This window comes from Musca vetustissima, unplaced genomic scaffold, assembly GCF_032173495.1.
Source record: "Musca vetustissima isolate MV318-11 ecotype Yass unplaced genomic scaffold, APGP_CSIRO_Mvet_v1 utg1603, whole genome shotgun sequence".
Lineage (NCBI taxonomy): Eukaryota > Metazoa > Arthropoda > Insecta > Diptera > Muscidae > Musca > Musca vetustissima.
This window is the reverse complement of record NW_026884791.1, coordinates 325,089-339,943: the sequence shown is the minus strand read 5'-3', so window position 1 is coordinate 339,943 and position 14,855 is coordinate 325,089. Positions and strand designations below refer to the sequence as shown.

The 14,855-nt window shown below is 31.9% G+C and overlaps 2 protein-coding genes and 1 non-coding gene across 3 annotated transcripts in view; 2 read left to right on the top strand and 1 right to left on the bottom strand.

Annotated features, from left to right (window-relative positions):
• Window positions 1-14,855, top strand: part of LOC133331800 (embryonic polarity protein dorsal-like) — a 199,983-nt gene that overhangs the window by 113,178 nt on the left and 71,950 nt on the right. The gene's annotated exons all lie outside the window — the stretch shown is intronic.
• On the top strand, window positions 2,196-2,274 carry LOC133331806 (small nucleolar RNA Me28S-Cm2645). Its single transcript, XR_009754399.1, has one exon. It is a non-coding gene; the product is annotated as a small nucleolar RNA Me28S-Cm2645 (small nucleolar RNA).
• On the bottom strand, window positions 6,084-10,002 carry LOC133331797 (short-chain dehydrogenase/reductase family 16C member 6). Its single transcript, XM_061540169.1, has 4 exons — window positions 9,984-10,002; window positions 7,038-7,145; window positions 6,367-6,967; window positions 6,084-6,186 (listed from the first exon to the last, which is right to left on the bottom strand). The coding sequence occupies exons 1-4, from the start codon at window positions 10,000-10,002 to the stop codon at window positions 6,084-6,086; spliced, it is 831 nt and encodes a 276-aa protein (XP_061396153.1).

Below are 14,855 nucleotides of genomic sequence, written 5' to 3'. Positions count from 1 at the left end.
GTACCTAATTCAATGCGTATGCTTACGATTTTATTCATAACAACTGGTCTGTTCCAGTACTTTTTTAATAGTAAATCTAATAAAAGGGAAACATTTCAAAATTGCTCTCAGAGTACAAAATAATTTGAAAAGTTCGGGAACGCAAATCTATTAAATATGCCAAAATTAGATGACAATACTTCAAAATCAACATAACAGCCAATCAGAAGTAGGCATTCATGTTTACCGTTTTTACTCGACCAAATTTCTCGAGTAAAAAGTTTTCAAAGAGAACGCCATTTTGTTTTGTGCTCTCTTAAATTTGAGTAAATGTTTTACCAGTTTTGTGGGTTGAGGAACGGGTTTCGAGTAAAATGTGTGTTGACATCTGTGTGTAAACATATATCAGAAGAAGACACGTCACACACATCAACTGTCATTCGCGTAAAAATTATTTAGCAAATTGCTTGCACTTTCTTGAATCTAGTTGGGAAATTTAAATGGAAGTTTCTTTAAATTAATGAGTAAATAGAAAATAGCGCAATACCCATTGAAATGAGTGGTGGCAAAAAGGACAGAGCTGCAGACCATCAGCATTTAGAAGAGCTCAACGAAGCCAGTGGCAGTTTGGATGATCTAGTCCAGTATGTTGGGACCGAATAAATAGGTTCTATTTGATATGTATACAATGAATTTGACTATTTAAACCCACTGGATCAATGAATCAGGCACAATGTAAACGTACCATTACCATATATTTTTATGTAGTTGGACCGCTTCTTATTTAATACAAGCGTACGGGAACACAACTAATAATAGTCGAAAATGTACTAAAATTTCGTATTCGATTTTCGGTATTTGTTCAAAAATCGACTTGTTTATCCCTATTACACACGTGGTTGTTGACATCTGTGTGTAAACATATGTCGGAAGAAGAAGAAGAAGACACGTCACACACATCAACTGTCATTCGCGTAAAAATTATTTAGCAAATTGCTTGCACTTTCTTGAATCTAGTTGGGAAATTTAAATGGAAGTTTCTTTAAATTAATGAGTAAATAGAAAATAGCGCAATACCCATTGAAATGAGTGGTGGCAAAAAGGACAGAGCTGCAGACCATCAGCATTTAGAAGAGCTCAACGAAGCCAGTGGCAGTTTGGATGATCTAGTCCAGTATGTTGGGACCGAATAAATAGGTTCTATTTGATATGTATACAATGAATTTGACTATTTAAACCCACTGGATCAATGAATCAGGTACAATGTAAACGTACCATTACCATATATTTGTATGTAGTTGGACCGCTTCTTATTTAATACAAGCGTACGGGAACACAACTAATAATAGTCGAAAATGTACTAAAATTTCGTATTCGATTTTCGGTATTTGTTCAAAAATCGACTTGTTTATCCCTATTACACACGTGGTTGTCTTTGCGTGTTTTTCGGTCTTTCTTTTGGTTTCAAGAACTTCCTAGGTTGCGGGTGAAAAATGTTGTTGAAAATATTTTTTGTTTTGGCGAACTGTAAATATGGTAAGCGTATTAATTGATTTAAAATACACCACTTTTACGTATGAAATGATGATAACATTGATAGGGACATCAGAAATACAATGACGATTTATCATTGTTCCAAAAGTACTGAAAGACAAATGCCAATTTAATAGATTGTATTCTATTAGAAGACTTGTATTTAATAAATCCATTATTTCATTTATTTCATTGTAGGAACTTATGTGTCATCGTGATATCGCCTCGTGGATATCGCCTCGTGGATATCGCCTCGAATTTGACTATAATGTCTCCGGGCGCCGACTCAGAGTGTCATAACAATAAATGGTAAATATTCTTTTGATCAGTAATACACAAATAAGTTATTAATTTTCTGTAAAATTCGAAACGAACGAATTAAAGTTCTCATTCCAAAATTATTAACATATAGAAAACCACTCAATCGTTTCAAATTGTAGGGAAACAGTAAACAAATGTTTGTGATGATAAGCTTGATAGGGACATCTGATATATAATGAATGATTTATCATAGTTCCACTGTTACTGAATATTTTACATATTGTATTGCTATAGTATAAGTCATATTATTACAAATTAATATATCTATAATATATATTTATTTTTGCAGACCATACTTCGACGTTGGTGAACATTTCGTTATCAAGGTAAGACATATTAAAGTTTATTCTCATGGTGGATACTATTATGTGATGATATTTATTGATAGGGACATCTGAATGTTCATGACAGATTTATCATATTTTAAAAAATTCTGATACAAATATGTACATTTAAAATGTAAATAGAAAGGAACTTAAAAATATTATTTTTTTCATTTCAGATAAAAGATTGTGCGAGATGAATGAATGTTCGAGGTTTCTTACTTGAAAAAAAGGTTGGTCAAGCAGAATTAATTACACTTTAATACCATTTTGTTTTTTGATGAAAATTTTGATAGGGACATCTGATAAACGATGATAGATTTATCATATTAATAAAATTTCTGAATATAAATTTTTATATTAAATCGAATTTTACTTGTTTTGGCAAAGGCAATAATTTATGTTTTATTTAATTATTTTTAGGAAATTCACACGGAAGTACGAATGAACTGGTCTTGAAATGAAATGGAGCTATGTGAAGATGATGCAATTTTTGAATGACAAGGTAATAATCTCACGTTGTGAGAGGGAAACAATAAATAAAATCAACGTAGCAAACATTGCAACGCACTGCTCTTAATGATGATAATTTTGATAGGGACATCTGAAACATAATGAACGATTTATCATGTTTCTCAAAAAATCTGACGACCCCCTTTAAATGTCAATTCTTCATAGATTCCACGATATTTAAAAATGTATTTTTTTTTATTTTTTCAGATGATACCCATTCTCAGTCTGTGTTTATAGCAAGCAGAACGAAGTTTTCATTTTTTTCAAAAATGTTCACCAAAATGGATTTGTTATTAAAAAATTAACAGAACAAATAAATTATTGAATTTTAATTTAATGTGATTGTTTTTGTTCTGTATAAATTAGTCTGATCGGAAATCAAAATAAAAATGGGCAAAATAGTAGGATAAACGCACCTAATTCCGGCATGTTTCAATATTCGGCATCTATTTTATATAACATCAAATAACTAAAAAATCCTATAAATAAATATGAAAAATACTTTGAATAATCTTCAATAAGACTGCAATCTTTCTCTGTATAAATTTAAATCGAGCTAAGTACATTTATTCACTCAAAATTTGGCAGTTGGTCAATGAGGTTTGTCAACACAAGCGATAATTCATTTCTCTTAAGAAAAAAAAAAAAAATAGTGGACATGTCGATTTCGAAAGACTTGTAACTATCGTATATTATATATTTTTCACAAGTATCTTCTTCGTAATCATAAAGAACGTAGAGGAGAACACTTTAGAATTTAAAATCTTTTAAAAATGTTGTAATTATGATTTTGGCTCAAAATTGGGATAAATGTTAAATAATTTATTAATGAAAATAGCAAAAAAATTAATTAAATAAATGATTTTTGTTTAATTAAAATACGACATGCCGACTATTGGAACACGAGATGTCGACAATTGGAGAAAAGTGCCGACTATTGGTGCAAAGGCATTAATTTACCTAATTATCAATTAAATCTACTTTAATACAAATTAATGAAACAATTTTTTATTGCATCGGGGAATAAAGAAAAGAAAAGACGGATGAGCATAGATATCAATGTTGACCGACATGAAACACAGTTCACAATACACGGCAAAGACTACATTTTCCGCATACTGCTACGAGTTTGTATTTTTTTTTTCTGAAATTCAGTTATACATATATTGTATTTAAGTATTTTAATGGGCCAAAAAATAGATGTGCAAATGCTGGAGATCAGTATAATTGTCTGTCACTTTTAAAGTAGTCCTCATAGAGCTGATTACATTTAATGTGGGCGAAATGCATACTTCCTCAGATATGGGCCTTGAAAGTTTGGAAAAATCTTGGTTTAACCCAGCCGCATTATTACTACAAACAAGGCAATATGGCCACCATTTTAGAGAAAAATATCCGCTATACTTTCCAAAAAATAAAAATACATTTGTTTATCATTATTTTCAAAAATATTGATATTAAGCCTTTAGTAGTAAAATAGACAAATTACACCTTCGGCCGGGGCTTAAGACTTTCTCCTGTGACCAGGCGCACACATGTCTACGCAATCCAAATTATTTTTTTAGTGCTATTTATGAGTAATGTTAAGAGTTTTTTAAGTGGTTTCCACCTATGAGAAGATTGATTATAATTCGTTAAAAACGCATTTATTGTCCAATTGATATTGAATTTAGCATACACCCTATTTTTGATCCTAAAACTAAGTCTACAGGATATGGTGGAAACTGATCTAGATTTCAATACGGAATTCAAAATATCATCTGATATCAAATAACTTACGCTAAATGGTTGTCTCAGTGCACACAGACATTTTTTTACATTGGTAAAAAATCGCATTTCAAGTACCTTGAACAGGAAAAAATGGGAAATAAAACATCAGAAACAATTAGGCAAACATGAACTGTTTTACAATTTAAAACTTAAGTAATATAAAACCAGTGAGCGGAGCAGTATAGTCGGACGGGACCGACCATACGATACCCTACACAACTACCACGGAACTCTAACTTTCTGCGGATATTTATTCCTAGCCTGGGCAATATTTCGTGATAGTTGAAACCTCTTGCCCGATTGGAGGTCAACATCACCTCTTCCTTACACTTACATATATTCCGAATATTACTAATATTCAGTACAGTCTTTCTAATCTGACAAGTAGATTCCCTTTACCGCGAGTTGTGTTGTGATGTTCGACTTTCATTTGTGGCCTATAGATGGACACAAAAAAATTAAGTTTTTGGTCCACTTTATCTCAAAATTATTATCTGATCATCACTGAAAATTACGGGTGTTGTACTTGACCATAACTGGAACGTCATGGAATATTTTAAAGCGATCAGCGCTATATATAATATCTCAATACATAAGCACCTGTAAATATTTAAGTGTAACTCCCACATCCGAGTACATACGACAATATAATTGGTATCAATTTACAGGTCAACCACTCCTCTTGGATATACTATCAACTTCTCGGCTCTACCTTCTTCAACAGTAAATATATACGCTATAGAATAAAAATTTTGTCATTTTTCACACTAAAGTCAGGGTCCATTTGCAAAATTTCGTGAAAATTGGTCCATAACGGTGGCCTGTATCGTGTTTACAAATTATAATAGACGGACACACATGTCAAGATCGACTCAGCTAGTCGAGATATGACGATCGGTATACTTAAAGGTAGGTCTAGGACCAATATTTCTCGGCGTTACAAACTCTTGGGGCTGCACAAAGCTGTAATACTCTGACAACATAGTTGTGTAGGGTATAAAAATGTAAATAAATATTCATGACAAAAAATATAAATAAACTATTATGCCATTTTGAAAACGTGCCTTGAAAATATGTAACTTTCATGCTTACCTTATTTAATATATCCAAAACATGTGCTATTTTACTTTCAGTATTCCTATGTGCGCTGGATTGAATAGAGTCATATCATTGTTAAAATAAAGTTGTTTGAAAAAATTGCAATTTTTATTTTTCGATTTTTGCACAAGGTTTCCCAAATTGCGAGGTGTGAATGATTACTTTTCTGATTTTTATTGAAGAAAATTGATTATGTATTCTTATTATTATCGGAATCGAGAATATTTCCAATTGCTTTGCGTCGTTGACCCTACTCCTGATTGTAGTAATAGTCATTACATACGATTTTCAAAATTTGCTCCTTTGTTACATTTGAAATAAGCTAATAATTTTGCTTCAGTAAAAATATTTTTTATTATACATGTTTATAAAATATAAGTATATGTTTTGATCTAAGTGCTAACCTACGTGATATTTTACAAATTCATTAAATATTATATTTAATGAACGTCGAACGAGAAGTGTTTGTGTGTGTGAAACCATTACTGGAATTATGCCTTGTGAATTAGCCTAAATTAACAAAATATATTGACATTAACATATTGATTAACCGGCTGCGACACGACCACGGCCTTTGAACATCATCATTGATTCTGGACCACGAACCACACGAGACATCAATTCCCAGCACATTTTAGCCGGTAGTAAGCTGTTATAAAGAAACAAAAACCATTTTACATACATAAAAGTATTTTACATCGTTTATAGATACTGTCTTTAGCGTACGGGCACAGTGGAATCCCCATAATTCGCAATGACAAGATGGAGACAAATTTTATGATTTACTAAGTTTAATTTGAAACAAATAGTCAATATTTTATTCACTTACCATTTTAATGGAGTTAACATCCGTATCGAATTCGGTAATACACACCACACTTCGTTTTTACGCATAGCTGCTACAATTTTATCTGCCACATATTGTGGTTCCAACATCGGAATCATACGTGGCTTTACGCCAGAGAACATACCAGTGTTTATGTAATACGGACAAATCAATGTCATTCCAATATTATCATAGCCATGAGTTCTAAGATCTGTGTAGAGACTTTCGTGGAAACCAATGCAGGCGTATTTGGTAGCACTATAATCGGAACAACCATAGGTTCCAAGCATGCCCGTTACCGAACCGACTGTAACAATATGGCCACTGTTACTCTGCATCATATGCGGCAGGAATGCTTTAACTGTCCAATAGTGAGATATTACGTTAATGTTGTACGTGTTTTGTATAACTCGTTCCGGTAAATCCCAGAATGGTTTACAACACACTATGCCAGCGTTATTAACCAAAATATCTACATGCCCAACATCACTAACAACTTGGGCTGCCTTCTGATAGACTTCGTCGCGATCCGAAATATCAACAACATAACCTTTACAGTTATGTAGACCATTTTGTGCCAATAGATCAATGGTGGTTTTAATAGCTGAATATACGAAAAAAAAATAATAAACTTATGAAAATATATTTAAATGTAGAGTAACTGGTTAACATACCCTCATTATTAATATCCCATATAATTACACGTGCATTTAATTTGGCATAGTTTAGGGCAATGAGTCTTCCAACGCCACCACCACCTCCCGTAATCAAAACGATTTTGCCTGAAACCTCCTGGAAGAAGAATAATAAGAATAGAAATTATTTTTTGTGGTTTGTTTTTTAAAAGGGCGATATATTTTTTAAATCAGTCCGTAGCTTTATATACAGTATGCAAAATCCGTATTCATACACCCATGATAAGCCTAAAAACTCATTAATAAATCAAGGTAATTAATGTAAAAATCAAAAAAAAAAAAAAAAAAAAAAATATGAAATTTATTTTGTATACCTAGATGGCGCTGTTTGCATTATATTGCTAACATAACCCTTATTCGTACAGATTACAACGCTATTATAATAGATATGCACATTGATGGAAAATCTTTGCGAGTGATTGCAGTGTTTCTATATTACAAAAAGGAGGGCAATTTAACCTTACGATCAATAACCGGGTGCGTTTGTACCTTTTTTGAATAAAAATGCATATCATTTAAACATGTATTTTAATGTATATTCTTCTAATGCATATCGTTTTGAGTTCCTACATTAAGATCAGATCCGTATAGACTAATTCAGAACAAAAAACCGCATGATAGATGCGTTGTAGCGCTATATTTGGATGGGTACAAATGTACCACGGTTATTGATCTACGTATATTTGTTGTTTTTTGATTGCAGGGTTAAAAATGCGGGACCAAATGTAAACCGTTCCATGTTATCAAGAAGGAACTTTAGAATTCGTGTTACATCTCAAACAGTGGTAAATTACATCAGAAAATTTGGATTTAAATGCTGGTATGCTGTCAGAAAGTCACACATTTTTTCAAAATGTACCAAAATAACTTCTGAAAAAGATTATTTTTTACGGGTGAGTCCAATGTCAATATACAAATATTGGATAGACGTGTAAAAATTTGGCGAGACAACAATACGAGCTTATATCGTTATAATAGCATTCCAATATTCAAGCATGATTGCGGCTCAGTGATGGTATGGGGGAGTTATTCTGCAGCAGGAGTTTTTAAACTTCATTTTGTTGATGTCGTGATGACAATAAAGGACTATATAAACATTTCGAACGAAGCATGAAGCAAAGTGCAGATTTCGTGGGTTTTCATTTTTCAATGGGATAATGATCTCAAACGTACTGCGCTAGATTCCAGACTTTGGATCCTTTATTAATGTCCCAAATAACTGAAAATACCCATGCAGAATATGAAAACTCCGCCATCAAGCGCCATCTAGAATAATGCATTTGATATATAATACATATGTAAATCCATAAAAATAATACATCCACATATTTTGAAAAATCTGCTTATTGGATTGAATACTTCATAAATTCTTTATTTTAGTGGCTGTACGAACACTGATTTTGCATATGTATTTATATGAAATATATACATACATACATATATATTTTCAGTTCAAAAAGATTGGAGATGACGCTTAATTTTGCAATAACCCTATAATTTTTAATGGGATTTTTGCAGTGAGACTTATGTAAGGGTAAAATAAATTTAGATCTTCAGGATATTGGAAGTAACCTGAAGACAGTAAAAGATTAAAAATGACTCTACGGGGCTTGTATAGTTCAAAAACACAGGTACCCAAAATGAGGTACTCCATCATAAATTCTTTATTTTGTCAATATTAAAAGCGTATTTAGAGTTAAAAGTCAATGTTGAGTAAGTGCTTTGAAAAAATTTGCAAACATGTCTGCTATTTCAAATCTATCGCTAGAGTCTTTACTACACACCTCATACAACTAGGAAATTTACGAATATTTATTTTAGAATTGACAAAGTTATAAAATCTCCTAGGATTTGCGAAAAGAGTTTGTCTCATTTTGGATAGATAATTTGATATTATTCAAATTAGATTCTCGGTATTGTGTTTAGGTCTAGCTTTAGAATAAACAGTATAATTCAAAAGAATATTGTATTTTTTAATCTTTTGAAATAATAGTAACATCTAAGATACGGAGCAGACCAAGCTGGTCCTCTATCAAAACTAAATTTTAGAATTGGAACTAAAATTGAGAAGGCATTGTTTAACATGCTTTAAAAATATGAAACATAAATCTAAGTTATTTCCATATTTCCACTTAGTATATATTATATAATGTGTAAAGTCATCGCAAAATTTAATATTGGGTCTGGTTTTCGTCTCAAAGAGTTATTTAGAGGGTTAATTTAAACATCAAGTTGAATTATCTTTAGGTTAGTAACTTGAGAACATCTAGACAACGATACGTTTGGGAAAGAAGAAAAAGAGAGATCAGGAATTCTGTTATTAGTATTTTATATATTACTTATTTGAAGTAAACATCGATCGTCGATGCCATATGTGATTTACATATATAATATGTTAGAGTAAGTTCGAGTAATATGGTTAATTATGGTTAATTTTCTTTACAGAAAATATGATAAACATATGTGATATATAAAAAAATCGAAATTTTTTTGATATTTTGCAACACAGTAGTTGTTCTACTTGTTTGTCATTGAATATGATGTTAATTACGGCTAAGCCGTTAAACCGATAGGTTCTTGCAACTTTACTAATGTATTCTATGTATACACTTGTTGCAATCGCCTTCCATTGAGTGGAAAAACGAAATATGCTTTTTGTTGTATCCAATAGTTATGTTGCAGTACTAATATAACAATACAAGCGATTTCACTTGTCGACAGTGCACTATGGTCCGAAGCACCACTTTTCTTGGCCAAAATTATTCAAAGTTAAAATACTGGTATTTTTAACATGGATTTATATTTGCAGTGTAATTTAAGAGTTTTATCATAACGAATACTGTTTGAAATGTTGAAATTTTCAACATTTGAAATTATATTTAAATAAAGTAAGCAAAAACGATGTTGATTTCTGCCCAGCCAAACTTTTTATACCCTCCGACATGTGATGAGCATTTAAAAGTTCTTAAAAATGTTGAGACCTTTATTGAGTCTATGTCAAAAGATGAACCTACACCGAAAATATTTGGGAAAGATGTTTTCACTTTACGAGAATCCGGAATGCCAAATTATAGCCACTTCGGTGGGACAATGCAACTAAAACCTCCAAAATACCGCTAATGAGGCGGAATATATGAGGAATATCTTTAAACACGGATATCATATTAGGGCTAATTCAGTTGGAAAAGTTGGCCAAAGTCACCAAAATATCGAAAATGGTATATGGGGGCTAGCCCGAAACATGGACCAATATTAATAATTTTTTTGTAGGAAGTGTTTCATTTATTAAATATCAATACATAGGAAGCCCAATAGGGCCAATTAGTAATGCATTGTAGAGATATTATTATGCTAAAGTTATAAGTAAATTAAAATATAATTATAATATAAATTCAATAATTGGATACTTTTTGTCGATTATATAGGCTCCCCAGCCAGACGAACACTACTAAAAAAAGATTAGAGTTATAAAGATACTATGGCAGTTAGCTAAAAATAATTATCGAAAAATTTATTTTAAAAAGGAATACCATTAATATGGATTAATATCATTGTTCTGAACGAATTATTTGAGTACATAAAGCGTTTAAGATGATTAGGCAAATAATTCTAAAAACGATAAACGCGAACAAAAAATATTTTTTTGTATATCACGGAGTGTACCAGAGGGATGGATATCAATTTGAATATTGCGTGTCGAGTTAATGAAACTGAATTGATTAACCAGAACAGTGGGACTGGATGTTTTCATAATTTTATAAAAATGAAGAACCAAACGGATTAATATAATCACGAAAAGAACAACCCAAAAATGTATGCGCATATTGTAATACACGGTGATGTTCATACAATTTTATATCAAGCACATAGCGTATAATATACTTTCAACTCTATCAATATTTAAAGACCATGTTCCGGAATAAATTTCAATTCCATAGTTTAGAAGGGACATTAACAAGGACTTCGCCAAAAGAGAACGTACATACTTTGGAGTATAAAGCTTTAATGAGTATAGCCTTCTTAAAATGAACCAAACCATATTACCGAGGAGATTAATATGGTCTTCAAAATTGAGATATGAATCAATAATAACGCCTAGACATTTAAGAGAATGGACAATTTCTATCGGCTGGCCATTGAGAAGAAATTGATGACAAGGGAACGTACGATTCCTAAGATGGAAAGTAATAGCCTTAGTCTTAGAAGGATTAATTACCAAAGGAATGATTTCTATCCAAAGAGAATCCTAAATATTAAATTACAGACTATTTGCAACGGAATGACAAATTTATTATTGGCATGTACCAATAATCCGCATCTGTTGTATATAAATCCAAATAAATAAAAAATCCTATAACAGAATATGAATTCAATAGTCGGCATATGGGTGATAATAAACAGGTTTTCGACCATTTTGTCTCAAAATTGGAAAATATGTTAAATAAGTGCTCTAAATACCGATTCATTTATAAAAAATCCGCTTAGAGTGGTTTTACATGATAGAAGACATGGTTTTAATCTTAAATTCCTTTAAGCTCTGAAATGCGTAATTTGCCAATGACGAGAATTGGATAACAGGTTCCCAATGTTTATAATTCTAATATTTAAAAAAAAAATAAAATTATTTTATGCAGCCTTTTCAATACAACCCTGATGGAAAAGTCCGATAATAATAATTTATAATTGCAAATAACAGAAAAGTGGAAAAAAGTATAATTTTCGTTGAAATTAAATGCGACATGCCAACTATTGGAACATAACATGCCGACAATTGGAAAAAAGTGCCGACTATTGGGAAAGGGTAATAATAAATTTACTTAGCTTTAATACAAATTAATTAAACAAATTTTTATTGCATCGGGGAGTAAATAAAATTTCGAAATAGAGGAACGTAAATACAATATGGTGAAAAAAGGCACTCGGGATGGTGAAACGTTAAAAATGCGAAAATCCTTAAAGTGCCGACTACTGGCACTGATTTCGTGGCATTTAAAACAAACCTAAACGAAAGTTGTTCTGCTTACTCAAACATAAAAATAAATTCCACAATTGAGAAAACTTATTTTATTTCGTATAGTATTGATTTTTTACATTTTATTTTACAAAACTAATATATTTACCATCACCTTTGTTGTCCAATTCAATTTTTATTAAATAATCGAAGTTTTTAATTATAAATTTATATACATAAAATGTCATCTAGTAAACAAATTCTTTTAAGTTTGTTTTTATAAAAATTTTACCAATACAATTCCTATAATAGCTTATATAGCTGTTAAAAACAGTAATCCCATCAATTTTTAATTATTCCGTTGATATTTGTAAGTTCTATCCCATAAAATAGTCACTTGATTTAAAACAAAGCCATTAAAATTTTAGACAACATACCTTCAATTTTCTAAATCGATCTGGTATTAGTCCATAATATATAGATTCCGACATATAATATATCGATTTGAGAGAAAATATTAATAAATCCAACAGAAAGAGGAGAACAGCCCGCACTGGGTTTTCCATGTGTAGAAGATCTGCAGCCATTTTTATGTGACAGATTAATACTTTGACACACCCACAATTAGCTTCGTGTTTTTTTTCTTTTGCGAAATTAAAAGAAAATGGAAAATTTCGTTTTTTTACAGATATTCTCTTTCACTTTAAATGCAAAAAATGTAATGTCGCATTTGGACTTTCGTTTCTTTTTTTACATTAAAACAATTTGTTCACTTTATTATATTAGCATTTTCTTTTATTTGGCAGTACAATTTTGTGCAATCCAACAGTGGTGGTCGGGTGGATCGTCTGTTTCGTTTTCTGTATGGTTGGTTTTCCGTTATTTATTTGATGTTTCCACACAGACACGCACACCAAATAGTCGTGAAACAAATTTCCAAACGATCGCTGTAAAACCCGCTATGTGGGTATGTACATTTGGATTGTATGAAATTTATGTCGAATAAAACGAATCCGCCCGAGCCCGATATTCAAAGTTTGTGCCTATGCGCTATTGCGATCGCCTAGGTCTATAGTGTTGGAACCGACAGAAGAGACTAACGTTTCCGCCAGCAATACCATAAGCCAGCCAGCCAGCAAGCTTGACGGTTAACAGTGAACGTTGTAACACGACTATCTACAAACCGATCAATGGAGACAACAAGCCAATAGACAAATAAGCAAATACACATAGGTTGGTACATTGGGACAAAAACAAATGTTGGCTGGCACTAGCGGCTTGATTCTGTTTTGGCAAGACGACGTCATAAATGAAAACAAAAAAGAAGAAAAAAAAAACAAACGATGGATTAGAGTCGCATCGTAATGTGGTAGCCGGTTAAACTAACTCAAGTTGAATTTGTTGTTTACTTGAAGATGAAATTCCGTTGAAATGGAAAATTTCAAAGGTGTTTTGTTTTGTTGTAGTTGGGCAAATTTATTGTTAGCTAAGGTAATAGTCTAAGTCACGAAAGACTATTTTCAAATAAAGATGGTAAGATTTTAGTTTCGGAGCGAAAGAGTGGTGAATTTGGCATCGTAAAATGTTTACAGCCTGTTTTTGTAAAATTCCAAACGAACGAATTCGAGTGACTTACGACCAAACTCCTTGGTTTTGAAAAATATGTCATTTATTTTTGTTTTGAATCAGAAAACCTTTATAAACATAAATAAAGGTTTGGTCGTAAGTCACTCGAATTCGTTCGTTTGGAATTTTACAAAAACAGGCTGTTAGTTTTTTTTTGTGGTAAGACAATAATAAACAGCCTGTTTTTGTAAAATTTCAAACGAACGAATTCGAGTGACTTACGACCAAACTCCTTGGTTTTGAAAAATATGTCATTTATTTTTGTTTTGAATCAGAAAAACTTTATAAACATAAATAAAGGTTTGGTCGTAAGTCACTCGAATTCGTTCGTTTGAAATTTTACAAAAACAGGCTGAAAGTTTATTGAAATTACCACAGACTTTCTCTTTTCTATTAAAAATTTGTATTTAGTTACAATTTTTACTCCAACGCGTTGCGTTGCAACGCAAAATAATAAATTCTAATCTTATTGTTTCTGCAGTTTTTTCCTGTTAACCTCCGCAACTACCGTTCATGGCCTAATAAATATTGACAGTTTGGGAGATTTTCTACCAAAATGACCGATAATATTCGCTTCTTGCAAGACCTGTTTATTGGACCATGCTACTATTGTTTCGGTTTGAGTATGAGTTTTTGATAGAACATCATTTACGCATTGATTTTTAAAACATCATTTACGCTATCAATCTGTTTACAGACAATTTTCCAGGAGTTGCCCTTTGCGGTTCCTGTCATTTTGCTGCTTTCCGCTTACATTTTACTTTTCCTTCATACGAAGATTTCAACATTCATCGAAAGACTTTATTTTTTTGCTTTCTTTACCAGTCATCACCGCAGTTGGTGGTGGGATAGGTGAGCCGAACGGAAGACTGATGTCAGTTAAACGTTACCATTCCCCTGATTCAGTAGGTCACATCCGATGTTGACAACTCTGGAGTGAAGTAAAAGCAAACATTTTTGAGGCATGTTATGCAGGTTCTCGTTGTAGAATCTGTATTTGCATAGACAAGGTGGGAATTTATATGGTTAAATTCAGAGGCAGGAACCATGAACCTGGATTAGCTCGGCGTTTGAAGTGTACAGCAAACTATCAAACCGATCGAATATGACAATATGTATATTTAATGTAAAGAAATCATTGTTTGCCTAATGAATGCAAACCAGGGATGCGAAATGAAATTATTCAAATTGTACTGGCTTTCAATAAGAAGTGTACTTTT

Bases quoted from the DNA above. Each gene is read 5' to 3' on its own strand.
- LOC133331797 (XM_061540169.1), bottom strand. The intron at 6,968-7,037 runs GTATGTTAACCA...TCGTATATTCAG, and splicing joins ATGGGATATTAATAATGAGG to CTATTAAAACCACCATTGAT. The intron at 6,187-6,366 runs GTAAGTGAATAA...TCTTTATAACAG, and splicing joins ATGTTAACTCCATTAAAATG to CTTACTACCGGCTAAAATGT.